The following is a 27,670-nucleotide window of genomic DNA, read 5'->3' on the forward strand; positions in this document are numbered from 1 at the left end:
TGTGTTTGTGTGTGTGTTTGTGTGTGTGTGTGTGTGTGTATGTGTGTTTGTGTGTGTGTTTGTGTGTGTGTGTTTGTGTGTGTGTTTCTGTGTGTGTGTGTGCGCATATATATATATATATATATATATATATATATATATATATATAGGTATGTGTGTCTGTGTAGTGGTATAATTGGTGGGAACATGTGTAGTATCCTGTGTGTATGGATATGTATATGTAGTGTCCCGTGCGTATATATATATATATATATATATATATATATATATATATACATACACACACTTGATACTAAGGATACTACACATACCCCTAACAACAATTACACACAGATATATATATACTGTGTGTACCTGGTAGGAGCATGTGTAGTATCCTGTGTGTGTATACATATATTTGTGTTTAATTGGTAGGAGTATGTGTAGTATCTTGTGTGTCTATGTGTGTTGATATATAAATATGTAATATATAGATATTTCTATATGTGCAGTGATATGTGGTGCCCGCTGTGCAGCACTGCCTGTGTAATGTGTGTGCTGTGGTGTTACACTATCGCTGCCATCCTCCGTGTCTTTATAATTATCTAATTGCTCAGGGAATTTGCTGAAAATTATTTAACCATTTGATTTCATTTGCCTCAATCATGCTTAGCCCCTGGGGCAGAGAACAAGAGTACAAAAAAATAAACAAACTTTCCTTTTTTTTTTTAAACAAGGAAGTTAAATTAATATAATGATTTACACATTATTGTGTAGTATGGAGGGACACACAGTCACAATTTGATTTATTTAATGATGATCTGAACGGAAAACGTGAACACTAGAAATGTACCGACTGCATGCGACATTATCTCACTTTATTGTCTCCCTTCAGAGCTCGGTCCACTTTCTACTGTGTTATGTTAGTTTCCCGTTATAATCCAGTTACTTTGAGAGCTCTTTGTAATAATATCTATCCATGTATCTATCTATCATGTATCTATCGATCTATCTATCTATCCTATCTATCATCTATCTATCATTTATCTATCTATCTATCTATCTATCCATCTATCTATATATCTATCTATCCATGTATCTATCTATCATGTATCTATCGATCTATCTATCTATCTATCCTATCTATCATCTATCTATCATTTATCCATCTATCTATATATCTATCTATCCATGTATCTATCTATCTTTCTGTTTTATGTCTGTGTATCTAATCACATATCTATTTATTTATCTACACTCATAAACCCACAATATATAAATCCCTAAATATATATGAATATATATATATTCATACACTATTTTATAGACAGTACTTGTGAATGTGTCTTTACTTCTGAATTCCACAAGCTTATATCACACAGTGTAGATGTATATTAGACCTTGATCTGTTTTCCTCGATGTTTTTGCCAAGTCACACTGTCACCTAATGCTTAGGAGCCAGTACTGGTGATGGAGGACATTCTGCTGCTCCTAGCTGTCTCTGATGGGGCAGAAATGATTTCCTTACCGATGTTTGCTACTTAACTACAGTAAACAATTAGAATTCCTAGTGAGACAATCTTATATCTTTATATTTTTCAACGTTGAGAATGTGTAATTATTGCAAGACTGCTGTGCCCAAAATCTACTAAAACAAGATAAAATAAGTGGATTTTACATAAATATATGACTGATAGAAAAAAACATGCAATAGATAGATAGATAATGGATAGAGAGATAGATAATGGATAGACAGATAGATAGATGGATAGATAGATAGATAATGGATAGACAGATAGATAGATAGATAGATAATGGATAGACAGATAGATAGATACATAGATACATAGATATATGGATAGATGAATAGATAAATAGATATAGATGGATGGATAGATAGATAGATAGATAGATATATGAATAGATAGATAAATAGATGAATAGATAGATATATATATGGATAGATGAACAGATACTGTAGATAAATAGATATGGATGGATAGATAAATAGACAGATATATGAATATATGAATAGATAGATATATGAATAGATGGATGGATGAATGGATAGATAGATAGATAGATAGATAGAAAGATGTATGGATAGATAGAGAGATAGATAGATGGATAGATGAATAGATAAATAGATATATATGGGTAGATAGATAGATACTGTAGATAAATAGATATAAATGGACAGATAGATTGATAGATGGATAGATAGATATATGGATAGATAAACAAATAGATTGATAGAGAAATAGATGGATATATAGATACATAGATAGATATAGATAGGTAGACATAGATAATTGGATAATATATAGATAATAGATAGAGGGATAGATAAAAACTGATGAGAGGGATTGATATTAACAGTGATTGATATTAGGGGATCTGTCTGGGACTTTTTCGCTGGAATGGCAGAAAATGTCAGCCATTGTTCCTGCCAATGAATGATGAGTTCTAGCACCAGTTGTCATAGATTAGAAAGCTCTCTATAAATAGATCATATATAGATAAATGAGAAATACTATGGATATTTTTCTATTGAATGTAGTTTCCATTCACTCCTATTATTAATACAGAAGCCTGCAAAAAATGAGCGTTTTCTTATCCTTACTCCTGTGTTTAGTTCATAGAATTAAATTCTCAAAACTTTAATGCTAACAATAAGGAAATCATATTTTGTGAGTGGAGATTGCTGTTGTAAACTGTGACAAACCCCATTTTTTCAAAGACATATTGAGGAATAAGGAGTCTTAGGGAAGAGTGATCTGCTTCTATAACAAATCCCACCCTGACCACAATATGAAGAATGGATAATCACTCAGTCATGTAAGGCTCAACAATTGCAGAAAAGCAGCAGAGCTGTATAGGACCATTGTGCTTTTCTGCCGACAACCAGATCATTAGCTGGTTATATGAAATATCTGTATTCATTCTTTATTAGTTTAATAGAAAATGATTACAGGAGTAATCAACAAGAATGTAAACATATATTAGGCCAGATTATCTTGGCTAATCTGCTGTCAGACTTGCATTCATATGTGACACATTCACCCTTTGTGTAGATTTTTTCCCATATACTCCTAATCTTTTCTCACTATATATTTCAATGTATGCTATCTCCCTATTAACAGGTCTTGGATGAGTCAGGGATCAGTTTACTGGACCAGTCTGTCATCAAAAAAGGTAAGTGTTGTTCTTATATTACCAGAGCTGACCTATGGGAGGATGTAATGGTGTTCCACTATGTAATAAAGATAGATCTTAGTTGATATGTTATGTAAAAAATTGTGAAAGAAGGCTTTTTATTACACATGCAAAATTCCTATAGTTTTCCTAACCCTGTAACCCTTTATGGAATAAATTATTATTATTATTATTATTTTGTAGAAGTAGTAGCAGAGTACTAATATCTTCAGTCACTGTATACATAGTATTATTTATTTAGGTTTTATTACATTTACTATATTTTACAATATTACTAATTAATATTACCGTTAAATCTAATGTCTTCGTTTTCTATAATTCCCTTTTATTAAATGATCTTGAGAATGATTGAATTGTAGTTTCTACATATTAATCTCAGAGCGGTGAACATATAATGTAACTATTGTATCTACCTTTAATGTCAATGATTGCCAACCCAGACATCTTAAGTCCCATTTTCTTCTGCCCAATACTGATCTCACACCATGGTTTTCTGGGTTTTACATTGCTGCTGATGGTTTTCATCAATTATACAAAAAAAGTGTAATATGCCCATATTTTCTTGCAACATTTTATTATATACACTGAATTTTGTGATGAATAAATGGTGAGATATGAGATTGTTTGCTAACATAAATAGTTATTTTCTCTCTATTCAGTTTGTAATTATTTTTAGTCTTTATTTTTTATAAAGGTCGATAGATCTCATGAGCATTAATACTAAAATATATTCTAGTAATTCTGTATTTTATAATATAATAATAAAAATAATTTTATTTATATAACACTAAAATTTTACACAATATTCCTCAATTTACAATTGAATTTCATAGGAAATGCCACAAAAGTTGAGTAGGATCTGTAATGCTCAATTTTGGATTTTTGGAAATGAATCAGATAGTAGGATTATTACATTAATATTTAATATCTATATTGCAAAAGTCCTAAATCTGCCTTTAGAATGATTTCTTTAGAGTTTTCAAAATATATCTCTATTCTCAAATAATATCCCAATTTAATTTATATTCCTTTCTTTTTTTTGTTCTGGCTTCATGAGATCCTATATGCCCTTACAACAGTTACATTATTTTATGTTCTTTTTTTTATATGTACGTTTTATGTTAAATATAAATTTTTGACACTTAGAAATTATTTCTTATATTTCTATATATTATTCTGTATATGATATATTCTAAAATATATATGTGTATATATATATATATATATATATATATATATATATATATATATATATATATATATATCTATATATATATTAAACAATTTCAGAGATTACGGTTATTTTTTTATTACCATCTTCACATTTAGTTACCCTAGTATCGCAGCCATAGATAATCTTTTTAAGTAACAAATTTATTCTTGGCTTTTTTGTTTATTTGTTAGTATTGCTGATACATAGGTATCAAATGTTTTAATATATTTACAAATATTTCATGATTTTAGTGAACTCATGTAGATCAATGACCTAGTGTGTGTTTATATACAGTTTAGGAGAATATGGAAAAGTAAATATGTTTGCTTTTGAGAATGGAAGATGTTCAGGTCCGGGATGACCTAAAATCCATCCTTCCTGTTGTGCACATTTTTTCTTGAAGCTACGTGTATGTAAATGATTAAGGACTGGCCTTTATACTGAAATGCCAAGACATGTAGAGTGCAACAGTGGCAGATATTCATCCCGGCATCATTCCCCTGCTGTGTGCTTACAGGCTCGAGATTTTGGGGAATACTTTTCCAATCTGTACTGTCTGCTTCAATTTCCTGCCCAGCCTTATGATCAAACCTCCGGTCTCTCACAGAGTCCCGGATTTTCCTATTAAAACTAATTATGGGAGACCAGTCTCATATCCCCAAATCCTCCTTTCTGTTCCCCTGCATTTACTGCCTCATAAACCACTAACAATGTCACAACTAAGGACTTCCAGAGAGCTGATTAGGAAAGTCTAGGAAAATGGCTGTTCTTCTTGGCTGTTTAACCCTTCTTTTACTAATACAGAAAATTCATTCTAAAACCACTACCTGTAACTCCAGCACTGATCCATATTTTCCGGCAATATTTTTGTAATCTAGTGGTATGGGCCTGAAGCCGGCAGCAGGAGCACAGCAACTGAATTTTAGGGAACTTATAAGTCTATTTAAAAGGTTGGGTTTCATGGTGTGGGCCAAAAACAATTTCAAAATCATTCTTGGCCGACAGATTGCACCACATATGTGTACAGGTTCACTGACTAACATCTGCTAATGTTGGCCTAGCTGCATTTCATTGGGTATGGTATATGTGCTGTAGTGGTTTTTGGTCATTACGGGTGGTAAAATATAGTAAAATCGAGAATTTATGCTATAAGTGCCTGGTTTCTATGGCCAGATGTGTGTGATAGAAGTAGGGATACACATATAAAGATATAGGGATACTTGCTTAATTATCTTGAAAGGGTAGTGCATGAGTTGGGTATTTGGTACATGGCAAATACATTTTAAATGGTATGTAAATGAAGCCAGATAGACAAGCTGAATATATATGAGAGACCTTAAGCTTCCTTTATAAAGTGTTTAATTGGTTTATGGATCTGGAAGTAATTATCAGGAGCAGAGAAGGATTTTTGTGCTGGGCAGACATCGGGGCACTTTGATAAAGATAGTCTGAATGAAGAGCTTACAGTCTGATATAAGCTGGTGTGTATATATTCAGCTGTTTATGGATATGCTCTACCGTGTTACCCAGAGCAGTATGCCGCATTCATGGCACTGTAAGTGTGTATACATTAACAGATGAGGCTACGCTTTGCTCTCTAATATTTGGCATGGCCCTATGTGAGAAATGTATTTGTACTGACGAGAAGGGGGCATTGTTCTGTTGGACCATGGGATAAAGCTGTCCGTTGGTCCAGGTCATTCTACTACAGAAGTGCTCTTGGGTGTAGATAAACACTGAAAGTACTATTCTTTGAGGGTTTTTTTAATATATGATGAGAAGTATAGGTATTAGGTAACAAAAAAACTCCTACAAACATCCCAATAATGACCCACTCTGGTATTTGTCCAACTATAGGTCAATACTGTTTAGACTGGTCAAGCTGGTTTCTAATATCTCAATAATCCATAATAAAATGGACAATTTTGAGACAATAAATAAACCTGGTTAAATTAAAATGGTAGATGGTTAGTAGACCACGACTATCTAGTCCCTGTCATACAGCTTTGTTCTTCGTGAATTCTTCCATATTTTGGCCTTTGCCCATGTCTGGACTTGTTGGTACTAGCGCTTTGGTAGCCAGGACCATTTGTGTAGACCTCAGTTTGTCTCAGGTACAATATAAGACAATGATATAGCCAATTCACACTTTCTATTTGTTAACTTGCGCCATCATTCTTGACTTTTCCTTAATATACTTATGGGTAATATAGCGTGGTAGACTTTTAATATTCACACATGGTCTTTTTACAATTTGTAGTGAGGTTTTTCAGAGACTTGGTCCACAAGACCATTCATGAAGAGCTCTATTCCTGCATTATCTTTGTATTGATATATTGCATGTTACCAACACCGGCCCTGTACATACAGTTCTTCTACCATGGACCGAATTGCTGCTAAATGTATATAAAATATGAGCACAGACAATGCAGTGATTACTAAAAACGCGTTCACTCTCGCATTTTTAGGGAATGCACAATTGACCTTCTGCATTTCCTTTCTATATTCCTTTCTATATTCCAAAAAAGTTAATCAAATATCTAAGGCTCTGTGCGCACTAGACCTTTTTACCCGCGGATTTGCCGCGGAAATTTCTTGAGAAATGTCTGCAATCTTTGTGCAGACATTTCCCAGCAAATTCTATGGGAAAAAAAATAGCTGTGCGCACTGGTGCGGAATTTCCGCGAGAAGAATTTCTCGAGAAACTTTCTTGAGAAAATGAACATGTCCATTATTTCCGCAGGTACCCTGCGGATTTCGGCAGTACAGCCTGCAGAAATCCGCAGGGAACCACCCGCGGGAAAATCGCGGCAATTCCGCGGCTATTCCGCGGCTAATCCGCGGCAAATCCGCGTCAAATCCGCATGCGGATTTGGTGCGGATTTTTTCCGGAGGTCCGGAAATCTTTCACTCCCAGAAGTTTCTCGAGAAATTTTCTTGAGAAACTTCACATTTCTAGTGCGCACATAGCCTAAGTCTGTCACATTTACATTTTCCCTGACAGACATATATTACCACTATATATACATACATGCATTATACAAATAGTGGGTTTCATAGGGTGATTTGAGTGTGCTTTGGTATATGGGAGCAGATACAGGTACTGTACTCCATTCCTATGTTATATCAGAGAATACGCACTAATACATGAATTACCTTATTTTTGGCCCCATGGTGGCTCTCGTTAGTCAGAGCCCTCCCATGACAGATGTAGCAATGGAGAAAGTGGAGCAGAGAGAAGGGGAGGTATTTCTCACATTACACAAACTCTGGGGACCAAGATCTATCAATTAAAGCCGCACACATAGCACCTGATGTAATGTATCCGCCTGTGGAAACCCTCCAGCTCCTGAAATATGCTATACTGTGCCTGGAAAAACTGAATGGACATGCACTGCTTCTCATTTCGGCAGGAACGCCATATTTTGGATATGGTTATGAGTTGTACAAGTAATGGACAGTAGAGGGTTGTAAATTACGCAGGTCTATAAAGGAACCACTCTGGATTAAGTTAGATTTTCATGACTTATATCTAACATCTAGCAATCTAATATCATAATAGCATTTTTTAACTATATAAAGTGAAAGGAGTGAAATAGCATTTATGCTAATAAACAATATAAAATATAATTTTTCTTTTTATAGATATGCGTTTTTATAATTGTTTATATTACACTTTAATGTGTTAAATTAATTATGTCAGGAACCTAAAGGCACAGAGAAGCTAACACTCTTCTCATCACCCATCAACATGGCAACACCTTCACCTATGTAAACATGGCAAGAAAATAGGAAATTCTGATCCATATAGATCAATGATGTCCATCTGCAGCACTTCACTGCTTTTCCAGCACAACCCGTCATTCATGCATATTGGCACAGTCAGCCTACTACTAAAGTAGAAATGAAAGCGTTAACTTTGTTAGCCTATGGAAATTTGCCAGGCAGTGTTTCTTGGATAATTGGCTGTTTACTGCAAATCCATAGCACATATCAAACACTTTAGGTTGTTAACACTATCATTTCCAGGGCTGATACTTTATAAGAGACTCCATGGAAAGTAAGACACATGCTGGATAATGCATGACTGCTTCACCATTGTCTTTAAGAGCTCTCACTTATATAATCTGATGTTTGTTAAATACTGTTATAAAGCTTATCAAACAAGTAACATTGAAGCATATAATAAATTCTTCATTCTTTCTCCTAAAGTTAGATAGATTTGTGGCACAGTATCAATATTGATTTGCCCAGCCTCAAGGAATAGTATATTGCTTCTGATTTAACATTGGATGGACATAGTGATCATGCTTGGGTGCTCGATACTCGTAACGAGTAGTGATGAGCGAGCACTACCATGCTCGGGTACTCAGTATTCGTAACTAATAGTGATAAATGAACACTACCATGCTCGGGTGCTTGGTACTCGTAAGGAGTAGTGATGAGTGAGCACTACCATGCTCAGGTGCTCGGTACTCGTAACGAGTAGTGGTGAGTGAGCACTACCATGCTCGGGTGCTCGGTACTCGTAAGGAGTAGTGATAAGTTAGCACTACCATTCTCGGGTGCTGGATACTTGTAATGAGTAGTGATGAGCGAGTACTAGCATGCTTGGATGCTCGGTGCTCTTAACGAGTAGTGATGAGTGAGCACTACCATGCTCGGGTGCTCGGTACTTGTAAAGAGTAGTGATAATTGACCACTACCATGCTTGGGTGCTCAATACTCGTAATGAATAGTAATGAGCGAACACTACCATGCTCGAGTGCTTAGTACTAGTATCGAGTAGTGATGAGTGAGCACGACCATGCAAAAGTGCTTGGTATTCATAACGGGTAGTGATGAGTGAGCACTACCATGCTTGGTACTCATAACGAGTAGTGATAAGTGAGCACTACCATGCTTGGGTGTTCAGTACTCGTAACGAGTAGGGATAAGTGAGCACTACCATTCTCGGGTGCTCGGTATTTGTAATGAGTAGTGATGAGCGAGTACTAGCATGCTCGGGTGCTCGGTGCTCTTAATGAGTAGTGATGAGTGAGTACTAGCATGCTCAGATGCTCGGTTCTCTTAACGAGTATTGATGAGTGAGTACTACCATGCTCGGGTGCTCGATACTCGTAAAGAGTAGTGATGAGTGAGCACTACCTTGTTTGGTACTCATAGCGAGTAGTGATAAGTGAGCACTACCATTTTCGGGTGCTCGGTATTTGTAATGAGTAGTGATGAGCGAGTACTAGCATGCTTGGGTGCTCGGTGCTCTTAATGAGTAGTGATGAATGAGTACTAGCATGCCCGGATGCTCGGTGCTCTTAACGAGTAGTGATGAGTGAGCACTACCATGCTCGGGTGCTCAATACTCATAAAGAGTAGTGATGAGTGAGCACTACCATGCTTGGTACTCATAGCGAGTAGTGATAAGTGAGCACTACCATGCTTGGTACTCATAGCGAGTAGTGATAAGTGAGCACTACCATGCTTGGGTGCTCAGTACTCATAACGAGTAGGGATAAGTGAGCACTACCATTCTCGGGTGCTCGGTACTTGTAATGAGTAGTGATGAGAGAGTACTAGCATGCTCGGGTGCTCAGTGCTCTTAATGAGTAGTGATAAGGGAGCACTACCATACTTGGGTGCTTGTTATTGGTTAGGAGTAGTGATAACTGAGCACTACCATGCTAGAGTGCTCGGTACTTGTAATGAGTAGTGATGAGCAAGTACTAGCATGCTTGGGTGCTCAGTACTCGTAACGAGTAGTGATAAGGGAGCTCTACAATGCTCGGGTGCTCGGTACTCGTAACGAGGAGTGATGAGCAAGTGTGCCGCCCCCGTGCGAGCAGCCGGGCCACTGCTCGGATCTGGATCCGCGGTGGCTCGAGGGGTCTCCGGACCCGGGGGTCGCGCAGCCACTCGATGAGAGGGGGGCTATGTACAGTGGGGTTAGAAAGTTCGTGACGCCACCCAGGGTGTGTAGTAATGTGAGGGACCACCACTGCCGTTGGGGAGTCCGGTGACGATGATGTGGCAGCCTGATGTTTAACCCCTCCGTGGGCAGGGGGTTTGTGTCCCGAGGCCCGTTGGATGGTTGGTGATTGGGTGCCGTTGGGGATCGGGACAGGGGTTTTCAGTGTACTCACTCAGTCCAGGAAATAACAACACTGACAGCTTGTAAACCAGAATTCTGAGCACCACTGCAGCTTGTAGGGAGCACGCTTGGGTCCGTGCCCTTGGTGTTGCTGTTAGCCTGTGGCCCTGTCCTTGGCACCTCTGTCTCTGTTGGACCCTCGGGCATAAAACTCTTCGGGTCCCGCTCACCCATATGGCTAACGGAGTGAGCTTGCTCTCAGGGTTCACGCGTAGGATTTCTTTGGACTGTATTGGGAAAGTCCCATCTGTGCGCTAGTACCCCGATTTTCGAGCGGGTTGGGGATGACACTTGATATCTTCACCCCCGTCGGGTAAATTATCGGAACGCGTAAAGCTACTTTCCTGCCTGGGGTCCACGTAACCCGTCGTGCCCTGGCCCCTGACCAGTGATAGCTCAAGGCTGCCGGCTGCCCTCCTTGGCAGTCCGTGCCCCCTGACACTATCCCCTGCGACCAGGGTTCCAGCTCCTACCAGGCCCAGACCAACGTCTGCCACCTAGTACTCAGGAGCCCTGCTGCATGACCTCTCCTCATGAGAGTCACTTCTTCACCACCTCTCTCCTCCTCAACTCCTCTAAACTCTCCAGCTCAACTCTCTAGCTCAACTCTCCAGCTCAACTGTCACTTTCCTCACTTTCCCCTCACCAACCTACCATGTGGGCGGCCCTATTCTCTTCAGGCCCCCCAATGGTGAGTCTGGTGGGTAAAGTGTGAAGTGTTCCTAGGATTTTGATTGGCTAAGCTGTTAGCAACACCAAAGGACCAGGATCCGTAACCAAGGAGGGTGGATACTGTGCAGAAGGGCAGATTGCACAATACCCTGTGACGACCTGATAGGCCAGGGCAGCACACAAACACTGCTAGCGATGTCGAGCGCGATAGCACCTGCCCCCGTCGTACATGCAATATCTGGTGCTTGCTGCCGTAGCGAACGTTATCGCTACGGCAGCAGCGACGTCACCGCGACGTCACTAAGTGGCCAGCCAATAGAAGCAGAAGGGTGGAGATGAGCGGAACATAACATCCCACCCACCTCCTTCCTTCCGCATTGACGGTGGACGCAGGTAAGGAGATGTTTGTCGTTCCTGCGGTTTTACACACAGCGATTTGTGGTGCTGTAGGAGTGACAAACAACATCTTATCTGCAGTAGTAACGACATTATGGAAATGAACGACGTGACACAGATCAGTGATTTTTTTACGCTTTTGCGCTCGCTCATCGTCGCACCTAGGATTTACACATTGCGATGTCGCTACCGGTGCCGGATGTGCGTCACTGACGACGTGACCCCGACGATATATCGGTAGCGATGTCGCAACGTGTAAATCCCCCTTAGACGAGCTTCAGATCTATGGTATGTCTACCCTGGCTTTGAGCTGCTCAGCACCTGTGTCTCCATAGTATTACTCAGACATCTCTACAGAGGAAATGTCTATGTGGTCTGCAGCAATTGGATGCTGCCACCACGTGACCTTATGTCACTGCGACTGTAGTTTTATTGAGACCTTATGTAAATTTCAGACAACCTCTTTTACTTCTGTGAAGAATATCCAAGCTAAAGGGAATTTGTCACCGGGTTTTTGCAATTCCACTTGGGAGCAGCAGGAAGTAGAGGCAGAAACCCAATTCTAGTGACGTATCAGTTGCTAAGCTGCTTTCTGCAGTTTTAAATGCTAAAATCACTGTTATCTGTGCAGATCTACCAGTTCTCAAAATGCTAAGCTCTGTATAACCCTGTCCACACCACTGATTGACAACTTTCATTGAACACTGTGCATAGGCAGAAAGCTAAATAATTACCAAAATGTGTCACCATAAGGAGATACACATCAAACCATCACTAGGTAACAAAATAGAACCTGGCTATTAATTCAAATTGAAAACCAAAAGAAGAAAAATTGCCAACAAGGAAAATGTATATAGAATAATATTTATTAATCAAAAATGCAATTATTAAAATATTAAAATGCAAGGGTCTAGTAATGAGAAAGTGCACAAGCACCACAGAGCTCGGCAGAATGATTGTACGCAGAAAAAATATATTTGCTAGATTATTAATGAAAAATAGTAACGCACCTATAGGGTATTTTTTCTAAGGGTATAACAATTGTATTCCCAAGGTGCAACACTATATGAACATATCTATCAAGGGACTAGACATATCCCATAAGAAATAGCAAACGCTCAACACCACATGGTATAAGGCATTACAAAAACTGCTCACATATAATTAAATGGCACGGAATCAAGACAAACATTCCCAAACTTTACAAGTGCTTGTGCACTTTGTCATTACTGGACCCTTGCATTTTAATATTTTAATAATTGAATTTTTGATTAATAAATATTATTCTATACAAATGTTCCATGTTGGCTATAGGCAGAAAGCTGACAATTAGTGGTGGAGGCAGGGTTATACAGAGCTCATGCATCTGGAGGAATACATGGCAGGAGGTTTGGTAGTCCTCTAGTGATAATCTCCTGCTTATAAAAGTGATTTTATCAAAACTACAGCAAGCAGCCCAGTAAATGACAGATGACGGGAATCAGAGTCTCTATACATTATGCTGCTCTGGTGACACATTTCCCTAAAAACGTGTCTCTTGACTATTGAAACAAAACCAAGCATTCAATAAAGGGAACCTGTCACACTAAACATGACATCTAGAGTAATCTTCATGTTGTACGATATCGTATGCGATCGTATCCGCCCCCATGGTATGTGTGGCACGTTCAATTTGTTGAACGTGCCGTACAAACGATTAACCCCCGTCACACGTACTTACCTTCCATACGACCTCGATGTGGGCGGCGAACCTCCACTTCCTGGAGTGGGAGGGACGTTCGGTGTCACATCGACGTCACGCGGCAGCCAGCCAATAGAAGCGCAGGGGTGGACCTGAGCGGGACGTAAACATCCCGCCCACCTCCTTCCTTCCGCATTGTGGGCCGGGAGCCGCAGGACGCTGGTAAGATCTGTTCATCGTTCCCAGGGTGTCACACACTGCGATGTGCGCTACCCCAGGTACGATGAACAATCTGACGTGCAATTCTAGAGTAAGGTACAATGTGTATGCGATGAACGTTTTAACACACTGCAATGTACCTTACGATGCCGGATGTGCGTCACTTACGATTTGACCCCGCCGACACATCATAAGATACATTGCAGCGTGTAAAGCAGCTCTGTACATTGCAGAGTGTAAGAAGTCCAGTAGGAGGTCTTACTTAGTGACTGATAGCCTTCGCTGCATATACTTTTAGATATAGCTGTCAATCACCAAGTAAGACCACCCACTGGAGCAGGGATTTCAATGCATAAAATACAAGCTATACTGCCTGTCCTCCCAAATCTATATGTCACTCTGCTGAACTCCTCCTGATTTATTACGTGGAGCCCACAATAAGACAGATAGGACTGGAGGTACAGCATATCAGGTCCCATTAATTTAGTCCTTAAAGGGAACCTGTCAGGTGCAATATGTACCCAGAACCACGAGCAGTTCTGGGTACATATTGCTAATCCCTGCCTAACTGTCCCTGTATACACTAGAATAGATAAAGGGATCTGTAGACAAAGTATTTCTAAAGATCTTTTATCGTATTCTAATGAGTGACGGGACTAGTCCCTTGGGCATTAGTTCCCCAGGCTAGTCGGCTCTGTTAGCATGTTAGTATGCCCCTGTGGGCTTGCTAACATGCTAATGAATACGCAGCGTCAGATGATGATCTCACTCACCTCTCCGCTGCCATCGCCGCCCAACGGGGGATTTCGGCTCATTGCGCATGATCCCGGAGTTTGGGTGATGTGCACTATGAAGCCGGGTGTACGAGTTGCTTCAAACTGAAGTAGTGCGCATGACCGAAACTCCAGGGTCATGCGCACTGAGCCGAAATCCAGTGTCAGGCGGCGGTGGCGACTAAGAGGTGAGTGAGATCATCCTGTGACACTGCACATTCATTAGCATGTTAGCACACCTACAGGGGCCGACTAGCCAGGGGAAGGAACGCCCAGGGGACTAGTCCCCTCGCTCATTAGCATACGATAAAAGATCTTTAGAAATACTTTTCTAAAGATCCCTTTATGTATGCTAGTGTATACAGGGGCGGTTAGACAGGGATTAGCAATATACACCCAGATCTGCTCGTGGTTTTGCATATTGCACCTGACAGGTTCCCTTTAATGTCTCATCAATGCGCACATCATTTCCTTACATCAAATACTTCATTTACAGATGCCTGGAGACCCCTTTAAACCTTATTAATATTTACATAGAGGGAACAATATAAAAGAATCAAGTGTAATATATAGTGTAAATCTACAATGCTAGCAATGCTAGTTTAGTCCTAGAACAGCGCTTTCATTCAGAGGAAAGTATGTGTCTATAATCGGAGCGAGTGGCTCCTCACAGCCCTATAATTGTCAGACACAAATTAAGTTGCCGGCTGACTTATTGTCATATTGTTCTTGCATCATCCTCGCTCACTTGTCTGCGTGAGATCATTCATTGTAGAAAGCTAAACTGCACTCTCATGTATCTGTCTATGTAACTAGATTTGCCTGATAATAGCTATGACCAAGGACAAGTTTTATTTATTGAAACGCATAATAAAATGTTAATAAGATGTTCTAGGATTTCAACCGTAAGGTAGAACATATTCTCAACGCCTTGAGTCAAACCCACATATAAGTAAGTCCAAAACTGGATAGCAGGAGCCTGAGGTCTCCTTAAGCTTGTTTGTTGTGGACATTGTACACTATGAGTGTGTTCGGGTATGTTCACACATAGTGTTTTTGCTGCATTTTTTGTGCTTTTTTTTTATTTTTTATTCGTGTGGAAAAACTGCAACGTTTTCCAATAGCGGCAAAATCTCATTCACCCTGTTGTGCGTCATTTATAGGCCACAGTATGTCAATTATTTCAGTGTTTTGCGGTGTTTTTCAACCATTGCAATAAATGAGAAAATCACACAAGAAAATTGTAACAAAAAAACGCATGTAACAAAGCATAAAAAATGCGATTATTGTAAGCAGCTTTTTAACACTTTGTTTTTTGTTGCAGAAAAATCCCCTGCAATTATGCCGTATGTGAACATACCCTTAGACTACCTTGCTATATGTAAGAATTAGCTGTATTATCCGGTGTTGCCCGAGATAGTAACTAAAAATACTATAAAATAAAATGCATTAACAAAAAAATATTTTGCACATAAGTCACAAACTAAAGAGACAGAAATGTTATTATTAAAACTGAAAAAAAGTAAAGTGATAAAAGCATTTCACATCAGATATTCAACAGCACAGATATGAACACAAACACGCTAAATGATTACCAAAGTAATGTGAAGTACTTTATCTTGAACTCCTTATTCGAGAGCCATCATATTACTCACGCAGAAGCTTCTTATACTACACTGTGTGCAGAATTATTAGGCAAGTTGTATTTTAGAGGATTTTTTTTTTTTTATTATTGATCAATAACTATGTTCTCAATTAACCCAAAAGACTCATAAATATCAAAGCTTAATATTTTTGGAAGTTGGAGTGGTTTATTTTTTAGATTTGGCTATCTTAGGAGGATATCTGTTTGTGCAGGTAACTATTACCGTGCATAATTATTAGGCAACTTAATAAAAACCAAATATATTCCCATCTCACTTGTTTATTTTCACCAGGTAAACCAATATAACTGCAGAACATTTAGAAATAAAAATTTCTGACATGCAAAAACAAAACCCAAAAAAATGAGTAACCAATATAGCCACCTTTCTTTATGATGACACTCAACAGCCTACCATCCATAGATTCTGTCAGTTGCTTGATCTGTTTACAATCAACATTGCATTCAGCAGCCACCATAGCCTTTCAGACACTGTTCTGAGAGGTGTACTGTTTTCCCTCCCTGTAGATCTCACACTTTATGAGGGACCACAGGTTCTCTATGGGGTTCAGTTCAGGTGAACAAGGGGGCCATGTCATTATTTTTTCATCTTTTAGACGTTTACTGGCCAGACACGCTGTGGAGTAGTTGGATGCATGTGATGGAGCATTGTCCTGCATGTTTTACTTGAACGATACCGACTTCTTCCTGTACCACTGTCTGGACACTTCTGACTAAGTCGGGCTTTGCACACTACGACATCGCAGGTGCGATGTCGGTGGGGTCAAATTGAAAATGACGCACTTCCGGCATCGCATGCGACATCGTAGTGTGTAAAGGCTCGATGATACGATTAACGAGCGCAAAAGCGTCGTAATCGTATCATCGGTGCAGCGTCGGCGTAATCCATAATTACGCTGACGCGACAGTCCGATGTTGTTCCTCGCTCCTGTGGCAGCACACATCGCTGTGTGTGAAGCCGCAGGAGCGAGGAACATCTCCTACCGGCGTCACTGCGGCTTCCGTAGGATATGCGGAAGGAAGGAGGTGGGCGGGATGTTTACATCCTGCTCATCTCCGCCCCTCCGCTCCTATTGGCCGTCTGCCGTGTGACGTCGCAGTGACGCCGCACGACCCGCCCCCTTAACAAGGAGGCGGGTCGCCGGCCAGAGCGACGGTCGCAGGACAGGTGAGTGCATGTGAAGCTGCTGTAGCGATAATGTTCGCTACGGCAGCTATCACAAGGATATCGCTGCTGCGACGGGGGCGGGGACTATCGCGCTCGGCATCGCAGCATCGGCCTGCGATGTCGCAGCGTGCAAAGTACCCCTAAGGTCACTGATGGAAAGAGAAGCCGGCCATATTGGCTAATATCAGTGCCAAGCGACGGAGTGCCGAGCTCACAAGGTGGATGTAGCTTCTTCCGGCCTCATCAGGAGGTGAAACATACAAAGAAATAATAATTCGGAAGTCGATTCTCCAGAACATGGTATACATTGCATTACTGGTGATCTATCCATGCATAATACTGCAGATGTGAGTTATCGGAGAAGGGTACGTGCACTCACATAGGATCACCTCTGCCGGACTTGTCTTATCTATAAATAATGAAACGTCTCAATCTCTGCAGTGTCATATGCACCATGGAGAAATATATAAGCCATAGATACATATGGAATAATCCTGATCGCTGCAATCACATTTCTATGTAGTGACAATTGTTCTAAAATGACCAGGTTGTGGAGCAATGAGTGATGGGAAGAGATTGAAAACATGGAGGAAACATATGCAATAGGGAGTGAACAGATGTGTAAAGACGGCAAGCAGGGAATAATTTAATTTTGGAGTAGGCAGAGAGAAGGCTGAGGCAGGCAGCAGCAGAGGGTATGGTGCTGGGAACAGTTGTAGGCAGCGAGTGAGTATTCTAGGTCTCCAGGATAATCTAGTGATGTGGGAGAAATATGCAGTTTGGGTAAAGTTAACCCAATTAACAAATTCATCAAATGCATTAAAGGGTATCTATCAGCAGGTCTTTGTTACCTCATTTCAAAGCAGCATGATGTAGCCAAAGAGATCCTGAATCCAACGATGTATCACTTAGTTTACTGGGCGCAGCGGTTCTGAAACAATCAGCGGTTTTAGATTTAGCAATGCAGCAGACCTGAAAATTCTACTTACCACCCACACGAGGCTCTGTATGTATAGTACAATGTCTATTGACAGTGAGCTGCTAATCAGATCAGGAGATATGCCGACTAGTTGACTTCTAGCTGACCTAGTCCAGCAATGATAATCTCCTGAAGTTAAAACAAATATTGCAGTTGCAGGTCAACAACTGCACATAGTGTGATACATTCCTGAAATCTGTGCATTAACCCCTGCAGCATGCTGTCTTCTGATTACATAACAAAAACCTGCTAATACATTCCCTTTAAATATATTATATATATTATTCGATTTTAGGTTGGACAATCCTTCAAACTTGTCAGTACATCCCATATACAGCCAGATCATTTGCACAGGTTCCCATGAACTAGGGGGACCCTCTCGGATTGCATGGTGCTCAGCTGCTAATGTGATTATTCTACTCTTTCCCCATGTATATTCTCCTTCTCCAACTCAGTTTGTGGCAGAAAGATCAATGCTTTCAGTTATAGTTAAAGGGAATCTGTCACCAGGTTTTTGCTTCCCATCTGAGAGTAGCATAATGTAGGGGCAGAGATCCTGATTCCAGTGATGTGTCACTTACTGGGCTCTTTGCTATCATTTTGATAAAATCACCATTTTTTTTACTGCAGATCCAGCAGGTATACAGAGCTCATGAATATGCTGGACTACCTACATTACACCAAATAATCCTCTAATGATAATCTACTGCTGATTAAACAGTGATTTTATCAAAACTACACTAAGCAGCCCAGTAAGTGACACATCACTGGAATCAGGATCTCTGCACCTATGCTATGCTGCTCTCAGATTAGGTGAAAAAAACCTGGGGACAGATACCCATTAATGAAGTAGTTCAAGTATTTGCTTTCCTTGAAATGTGGTCTGCACTGAGATTCATATTCACAACCTCGTACATGGCAGGTGACTGCACTTGCAATGAGCCACAGGCTGCACTGAATAAAGAGACAAATTGTATTCTTCTTAACAGGCAAATAGTACAGGTATATATAGACACCTTTCTATATACCAGAGTATTTTTACATACCTGTATATTAGAGGAAAAATAAAAATTGAGATTTTTTTTAAATAATAGTGACAAACAGTGACAATAATCACATTTTGTAAAAATACAGATGACAAAACATTAAATGATATGGACATACTAAGTTTCCCCGTAATCATAACAATCTGTGCAATACATGTAATAGATAGAACATCTGTAACTAATATCAATAATTAGCAAAAGAATAAAACCTCATAGTGAAGCTTACATAGAAGTTATGGCTGTTACAATTATGATCAAATAAGCAAAAAATCATATCTAGTCATGTAATATAGGTTCATCACAAAAATGCCATTGTGTATACACGTGTGTTAGGTGTATCTATGGATCTTATGTGCATGTGTGTACTATGGATATGTGGACCTAATGTGTATATGTGCCTGTTTAGTATATACATATTTTATTATATTGTTGTGAATGTGTTTATGTGAGTGGGGACTTTATTCTGGGGCCTAGACCCATCACCTGCAGCTGGGTCTTTTACTGGATTGTGATTATGTAAATTTGCAACTAAAGAGCCCATTTTTCTGTTCTTAAGGTGGGGCTTGATTTTAGGGATTAAGATGTTGTAAACTATACCATCTACAATATTTTCATAACCTTTTGGGTCACTTCCCCATCCTCCTACTTACTAAAAAATGCTGTTTCTTTTAAAGGGAATCTGTCAGCAGGACTTTTCTATTTAATCTGAGAGCAGTATAATGTAGGAACAGAGAGCCTGATTTCAGAAATGTGTCACTTATTAGGCTTTGTGTTGTAGTTTCACTATAATCAGTATTTTATCAGCAAGGGACTATCACTGTGGGACTGTTTTATGGGCACAGCAGTCAGGGTAATCTGTGCAACCCCCCCCCAGTGATTAGAAAATTGCTGACACCGACATGGGAAGCTGTCAATTTATGGTGTGGGCAGGGTCATATAAAGCTCAACATTCAGAGAACTGCTACAACAAAGAAAACAGGGCTTCTATCCAAACTAGTAGGTGAACAGTCTAGTAGGTGACAGTTGCTAGAATCAGGTTCTCTGCACCAATATTAGATCTACTCCTGTGTACACCCTTAGTCATACAGATTCACATCAACATAAAATATGGCTTTTTTTTTTATTTCAGACCATGCCAGGAACTGCAGGCAAATAGCAAATATTTTGAATAATTTATTGAAGCATTATACGGTATGTCCACCCATTTTCTATCCACCGCCATTAACTTGAGAATGGTGGCAGCTATAGACATAGAAGAGGTGTCTAGGTATAGTAAAGTAGCCATGCGCTACGCAATTAAACCACCTATAGCGCCACCTGGTGGAAAATAATGGAGTTAGCAATTTTATCTCGAAAACGAAACGAGATAAAAAAGTGAATTACAAAGTTGTAGGGCATCATCAATTCAATACGAATCGACACCTTGCATACAGAAATGCTATGATATAAAACCCATGATCCCCCCAAAACATTGAATGCTGGTCACGCATATGGCACTCATTTAACTTTGATGCTCAAAGTGGCCACCGTCAGCTGCAATGCACATCTGGACTCTGGACAGCATACTCTATCTTGCTGCACGTTGTGCCATATGGTAGGTGACACGTTTGCACAAGCATCTGTGATACGTTGTCATAGGTCCTGCAATGTTGGTGGAGGGGTCACATACACCTGCTGTTTGATGTGACCTCACAGAAAGAAGTCCAATGGGGTCAGGTGAGCGTGGAGGCCACTCCATGCAGCCACCATACCCAATGACTTGTAGGAAGGTCTCCATGAGGTATCGCTTCACGTCCGCAGCCTTGTGAGTTTTACACATTCTAATCATAGCATTTCTGTATGCAAGGTGTCGATTCGTATTGAATTGGTGATGCCCTACAACTTGGTAATTCACTTTTTCTCTATCTAGTTCCGTTTTCGAGATAAAAATGCTAACTCCGTTGTTTTCCACCAGGTGGCGCTATAGGAGGTTTCATTGCGTAGCGCATGTATATATTACTATACCTAGACACCACTTCTACAGTATGTCTATAGATGCCACCATTCTCAAGTTAATGGCGATGGACAGGATATGGGTGGACATACTGTATATAATGTATATATACTGTGTGTGTGTGTGTGTGTGTGTGTAGATATCTATCTATCTATCTATCTATCTATCTATCTATCTATCTACACACACAGGTTAAGTGAAATTCTGACCCATTCACAGTTTTGTTTATTGCTCCATAGTTCCGATGCCATCGAAAAACAGCAGCATGATGTCCTCTCTCACTTTGAATAAGGAAGGCCTGATAGGAGGAGTATCCAATCCAAATGAAGTTTTCTGTTCTGTCCCTGGACGGTTGTCCCTGCTTAGCTCCACTTCCAAATATAAGGTGACGGTGGGGGAGGTCCAGAGACGCCTATCGCCTCCTGAGTGTCTTAATGCATCTCTACTTGGAGGAGTACTAAGGAGGTTAGTGAGAAGTCGTATACACCCTTACAGTTTGATCCATGTTTTATAATGAAAAAATACTATTTAATAATGTTGTTTCGTATTGAATATTTCTCTGAAAATTGTAGTATCATAGTATTATAATATAAAAGTAACCACGCAAAATTAGATATTGGCACCAGAGAGATCACATGGAAAACAAAAATAATCACCCATGAAAGAAATGTAAACAAAAAGGGTTGTGGTTGCTCCATTTGTGTCACTTCAATTGCAAATACAGTATGAATGCTATCATTTCTTTCATGGAGTACCTTTGTGGTTCAAGCAATGATAGGAATGTTTCCTTAGTAAAAATCTTACATTTAATGGGTGACTTTGTAAATTTTCTTGACAAGTCCATCTTTTTGTACGTAGGGCGAAATCCAAGAATGGTGGTCGTTGTCTTCGAGAGAGGTTGGAAAAAATTGGATTGAATCTGCCAGCGGGAAGACGTAAAGCTGCCAATGTGACTCTACTGACATCTCTGGTGGAGGGTAAGAAACCCATGGATACAAGTACAAAAAACCTCTGGAGGGACTAGAAGGATGAAATAGAAATCTGTTCATTCAGATACAAAACTTTTATTAGTGCACACTCTGAGTCACATTTAACTGTGTTGAACACTATCACTGGTTACACTTAGTAATACTTGGTGGAACACATTGCATATTGTGTTGGGACAAACCTGTGTGAGCAGTCATTCCCATAATAACACATCCAAAATTATTTGATTCTTATATCAGGTATATGTCCATCATTGGCCACCTTAACTTAATGTTAATTCTTCTCCATCAATGGCTACCTTAACTTATAGATTCTTCTCCATCATTGGCCACCTTAACTAAAGATTCTTCTCCTTCATTTGCCACCTTGACTAAAGATTCTTCTCCATCATTGGCCACCTTAAGCAAAGATTATTTTCCATCATTGGCCACCTTAACTAAAGATTCTTCTCCATCATTGGCCATATTAATTTAAAGATTCTTGTCCATCATTGGCCACCTTAACTTAAAGATTCTTGTCCATCATTGGCCACCTTAACTTAAAGGTTCTTCTCCATCACTATCTTAACTTAAAGATTCTTGTCCATCATTGGCCACCTTAACTTAAAGGTTCTTCTCCATCACTATCTTAACTTAAAGATTCTTGTCCATCATTGGCCACCTTAAGCAAAGATTATTTTCCATCATTGGCCACCTTAACTAAAGATTCTTCTCCATCATTGGCCATATTAATTTAAAGAGTCTTGTCCATCATTGGCCACCTTAACTTAAAGGTTCTTAATAAATAATCCCAACTTCAACCGAGAGTCTTAAGAGGACCTGTCATAAAATCAGAAGTGGCCACTTTTTGCTCTTATTTTATTCCCATTGCTCCCCTGAGTCTTCCAATTTTTGATCTCTTAATGTCTGTCATAGGGTTCCAGAGATGTGGGTCTTTTTATTTAGTGTTATTTTTTATGGTGTTTACCAAGGGGGTGTTACTCACAGCCTAATAACTGAAAGCAGAACAAAAGCACACCCATGCAGAATCCTGTGAGCCCCCTTGCTAAAGAACATAAAAATTAGCACTAAATAAAAAGGGCCACATCACTAAAACCATATGGCGGATATTAAAATAACAAAAAATTCAAAACTCAGAGGAGCAACGAGAATACAATAAGAGCAAACATTGGCCACTCTTGACCTGGAAGTCTTTAAAAGGATATGTATTTCTTTCCCGTGTAGCTCATTGTAAAGGAATAGTTTATTCAGTGTTGATCACTTCTCTTCTAAGCATTTCTAAAAGTATGTGAGAAGATACGAAGGAAGCAGTATATGGAGATAGACAGTGTAGTGTTAATCTATCATTATGGCACCCTGGGCAGAATATGAAAGCTGCTCAGTTTATGACACAAGCCTCCTAATCAACAGCAGTTTTCAGTAGACAGAATATGTCCTCTCTTTCATTCTGTGTTTATGCAAATGACTGTGCCTTGGGCTAATATGCAGAATTACTTTTAATCATGTGTTGTTGTTGGTTTGTGAGGAATAAACAGAGCTAAACAGAGGGTGAAATGGAATATTATACATATATAGCACTTCATATATGAAGCTGGATCTATGCAATTGATAGATCTGTATATCAACCCTTCACCATTCATAATGGAGTTACTTATGGGTCACCGGACAAGGGAATATTTCCAGAATGATAACTATGGTGCATTAGCCAAGGTCTAATGAAGCTGTAGAATAGAATTTAGTATTTGAGTTAGAGGAGTCATAAAATATTCCCGAAATATTGAAAACGCATGTTACTTAGAAGAATGGGTTTAGCTGCATCATGGTTGTGATACTAACTTGTCCCTTCTCTCCGGCAGGTGAGGCGGTCCATCTAGCCAGAGATTTTGGCTATGTCTGTGAGACTGAGTTCCCAGCAAAAGCTGCTGCGGAGTACCTGTGTCGGCAACACTCTGATCCTAGTGAGCTCCACACGCGGAAAAACATGCTCCTTGCTACCAAGTAAGTGTAAAGGCTTTAGTACTCCTTGGTGGTGTCATGCATGGAATAGGCAACTCAAGATTTGCTAAAGGCTGGAAGGGTTAGTCTACTTGTGACAATATTAAGTCATTGTAACAGTGGTACTGCAAAGAATAATAGAGCAGGTGACCTATGTAACTACTTTTCACAATGTACACTAGTAAATTGCGTATAACTTTCATAGTTGTAGTTTTTCCTTTAGTAGATGTCAGCAGAGACATAATTTAAAGACAATGGTCTGTGGTGGAAAGGTTCTACATGGGTTTTTTTTGTCCACATGTTCTGTCAAAATAATGACAATGTTATGATACAGTTATAATTGGACACTGTCCATCTGTAACATTTTCAGTTGCATCCTTGTATTGCTAAGGAATGGCATTATCAGTTTCTAGACCTTCTAACAGAATTGGGTTATTGCTAAAGCCCCCCAGACTCTTGAATGCCCTCATGTCATTTTACATCTGAACTTTGGATGTTTCAGATTCTTTGGTGGAACATAAGGCTAGTAATACGAAATAACTAAATTATTTGGAGATTAGTGGTTTGACTCTCATTTTTGTGATGCACGACACAATGTTACCACTTCCCAAGAGCACTAGAGAAACTGTATTTGGGAAATGACTTCAAGATTACTGGGGCTAAACTTGCACACACTTCAGATATTTCTCATATTTCCTCTGACACATTATCTCATCTACACCATATAAAATTTTGAAAGCCCCCATACTTTGCTTTTGCTTTAAAGTGAATCTGTTAGTAGTTTTACAGTACAAACTGCATATATTACTAAATGGATCTCTTAGACCTGGTTTATAGACTTTAAACATCCATATCAGAATGGTGATATAATGCTTTATGAAAGCGTAACTCAATCTATGCCCACCTAGCCTGATTGACATCTTCTCAGTGTCCCTCCTTCTGCTGAGATCTCGCACTGCTCAGTACAAGCTGTAGCTGCCAGCCTGGATGGTGGCTATTAAATTCACTAGCTCTCATCTCTCATGAGCTATTTTAATCTATAGCTGGACTAGTATTATGTAGCCATTGTGACATGGACTTACAAATACTCCAGTCTCCTGAAGTCTTAGAGCTTAATAGGCTGACAGATCTACTTGTGTTGCTTTACATGCTCACCAATAGTTTGGTTAATGTTGATATCATGCAATTTTCTAAACCTGACTTTTATACATTTTAGGCAGATCTGCAAGGAGTTTGCTGACTTATTGGCCCAAGATCGCTCTCCATTGGGGAACAGCCGTCCATCTCTTATCCTGGAGCCTGGAGTACAGAGCTGCCTGACTCACTTCAGCTTAATCACGCATGGGTTTGGAGGACCAGCCATATGTGCAGCACTCACTGCCTTCCAGAACTACCTACTTGAGTCTCTAAAAGGCATGGATAAGATCTTTATGAACAGCACTGGAAACGGACACTCTGGGGAATCCAAACCTACAGAGAAGGAGCTTAAACATAGGAAATAGCCCTATGTGACATGTATGATGAGGGCTGGAAAGTGAGATAGATCTCTTGGAAACCAAGATTATATCCTAGTGGTGGGAAGTATTCTGTGACAGTGGAATGATTTCATGTCGTGGAGATGAAGATACACCATATTAAGGAGGATCCACATTGAAAGAGAAATGGCAAAATGATGGGAAGACATCATAGCATCTTGGTATTTGTTGCAGATATGAAGATGTGTTTTATACTTGCACCTGTCATTGACAAAACGCACACAGACTGATACATAGACGATGAAGGACTTCCATAACTTTTTTACAACATGACAAGACAATAGTCAACCTATCACTCTTATAATGAACTGTTTCCCACAGAACTGCAGGACACCTCTATAGTGAGTTATGTAACCAGGTTTAATAGACATCTGAGGTCTTGCTAATTCTGGTCTATAACAGGTGACTAGGTAAAATATTCTCTCCTATCATATGAACTACTACAAAGTGTCGGGCCACCATACTGTTTGGATTTAGACTGTATGGTATGGATACATAATATGTACAACATGATACCCCACTTACCAGGATACATTACTGTACTGAGAGAAGACAACAATTGGCTTTCATACACAACACTACATTGTTCATACTGTGCCTAGTGCACCTAAAGAGGACCTGTCACCAGGACAAAAGTGGACAGTTTTTATTTTATTCTCGCTGCTCTCCTGAGTTTTCCATTTTTTTTATATGAGATATACACCAGTTTATTTAGTGACAATTTTTATGATCTTTACAAGGAGGCTTGGCTTACATGGTATTCATGCAGAACAGCCGAAAAATACGCCCCTAAAAGAATCCTGTGAGCTGCTTCCCCTTGTAGACACCATAAAAGAGCCTAAATCTATGGAACCATATGTGAGATTTCATACAAAAAGAAAAAAATGAAAAAAATTAAGGGCAAAAAATTGAATATTCTCGGGAGCAGTGGGAATTAAGTCCGAGCCAAAATTCACCACTTTTGACATGGTGATCTCTATGAAAACATTAACAGGAAGAAAGGAGTAATTCTCAATTTATACATATATAGTTTCCTTTTAGATTCTGCTCACATTGAGTAAACAGCAAGGATAAAAGCAGTACATTTTGTATATATTTACACTCTGTCCTTGTTATAGTAGTAGTGGCTTGCTTCCATTTTCTTCCCAGGGACAGCCAAGATGGTAGCACCTAAATTTACAACCTGCATTTTTCATTCACTACAATGCTCAACACTACAAGATATCCACAGTAGCATGGAGACCAAATAGTGTCACTTGTAGCTGCAGCATCTGGTGTCAAGTATTGGTCCTAACATATTGGGGTGAAATTGTACTATAAAAAAATGATTGTGAAGGACTCTCTGATGGATAATTAGAATATAAGTTATTTTATAAGAACCAAAAACTTTCCTAAAGTAAACTATTGCTCATCCTTTTTTAACTCAAATCTTTTTTTTATTATACCAAATGCATAAAAAAACCACTCAATAGACAACACATCCTACCCCCACCATCACAGAAGGAAAAAATGCATCCTTTTATAATTTAATTCTCCTTAAGTTATTAGTTTAGAATTCATCTCTTTAAATATCTGCTATGTTCTCCGTCTCAACTCCAAAACTGAAATCTTCTTATCTGGTCAAATCTGTCACTATGAACCCCCCTAAAATAAATGTGTGTGTGTGTGTGTATATATATATATATATATATATATATATATACCGTATATACGTATAAATATATATATATACACAGTATATGTACTGTTTACATATATATATATATATATATATATATATATATATATATAAATACATCACAATGAAGATAGTGTTGATTTAAAAAGAAATGACGTGGGCTAAGGGGCCCTTTGCACACTACGACATCGCAAGCCGATGCTGCGATGCCGAGCGCGATAGTCTCCGCCCCGTCGCATCTGTGATATATTGTGATAGCTGCCGTAGCGAATATTATCGCTGCAGCAGCTTCTCATGCACTTACCTGCCCTGCGACGTCGCACTGGCCGGCGA

General features: G+C 39.4%; 1 protein-coding gene across 1 annotated transcript in view; it reads left to right on the top strand.

Annotated features, from left to right (window-relative positions):
- TFAP2E (transcription factor AP-2 epsilon) overlaps positions 1-27,376 on the top strand; it is a 29,365-nt gene extending 1,989 nt beyond the window's left edge. The window contains exons 3-7 of the mRNA XM_075336025.1: positions 3,123-3,174; positions 21,383-21,608; positions 22,002-22,120; positions 23,986-24,127; positions 25,341-27,376. Coding sequence (XP_075192140.1) covers positions 3,123-3,174; positions 21,383-21,608; positions 22,002-22,120; positions 23,986-24,127; positions 25,341-25,626 — 825 coding nt within the window. The 3' untranslated portion in view covers positions 25,627-27,376. The remainder of the gene's footprint in view (positions 1-3,122; positions 3,175-21,382; positions 21,609-22,001; positions 22,121-23,985; positions 24,128-25,340) is intronic.
- Positions 27,377-27,670: the final 294 nt, after the last annotated feature.

Source organism: Anomaloglossus baeobatrachus, chromosome 2 (assembly GCF_048569485.1).
Source record: "Anomaloglossus baeobatrachus isolate aAnoBae1 chromosome 2, aAnoBae1.hap1, whole genome shotgun sequence".
Taxonomy (NCBI): domain Eukaryota; kingdom Metazoa; phylum Chordata; class Amphibia; order Anura; family Aromobatidae; genus Anomaloglossus; species Anomaloglossus baeobatrachus.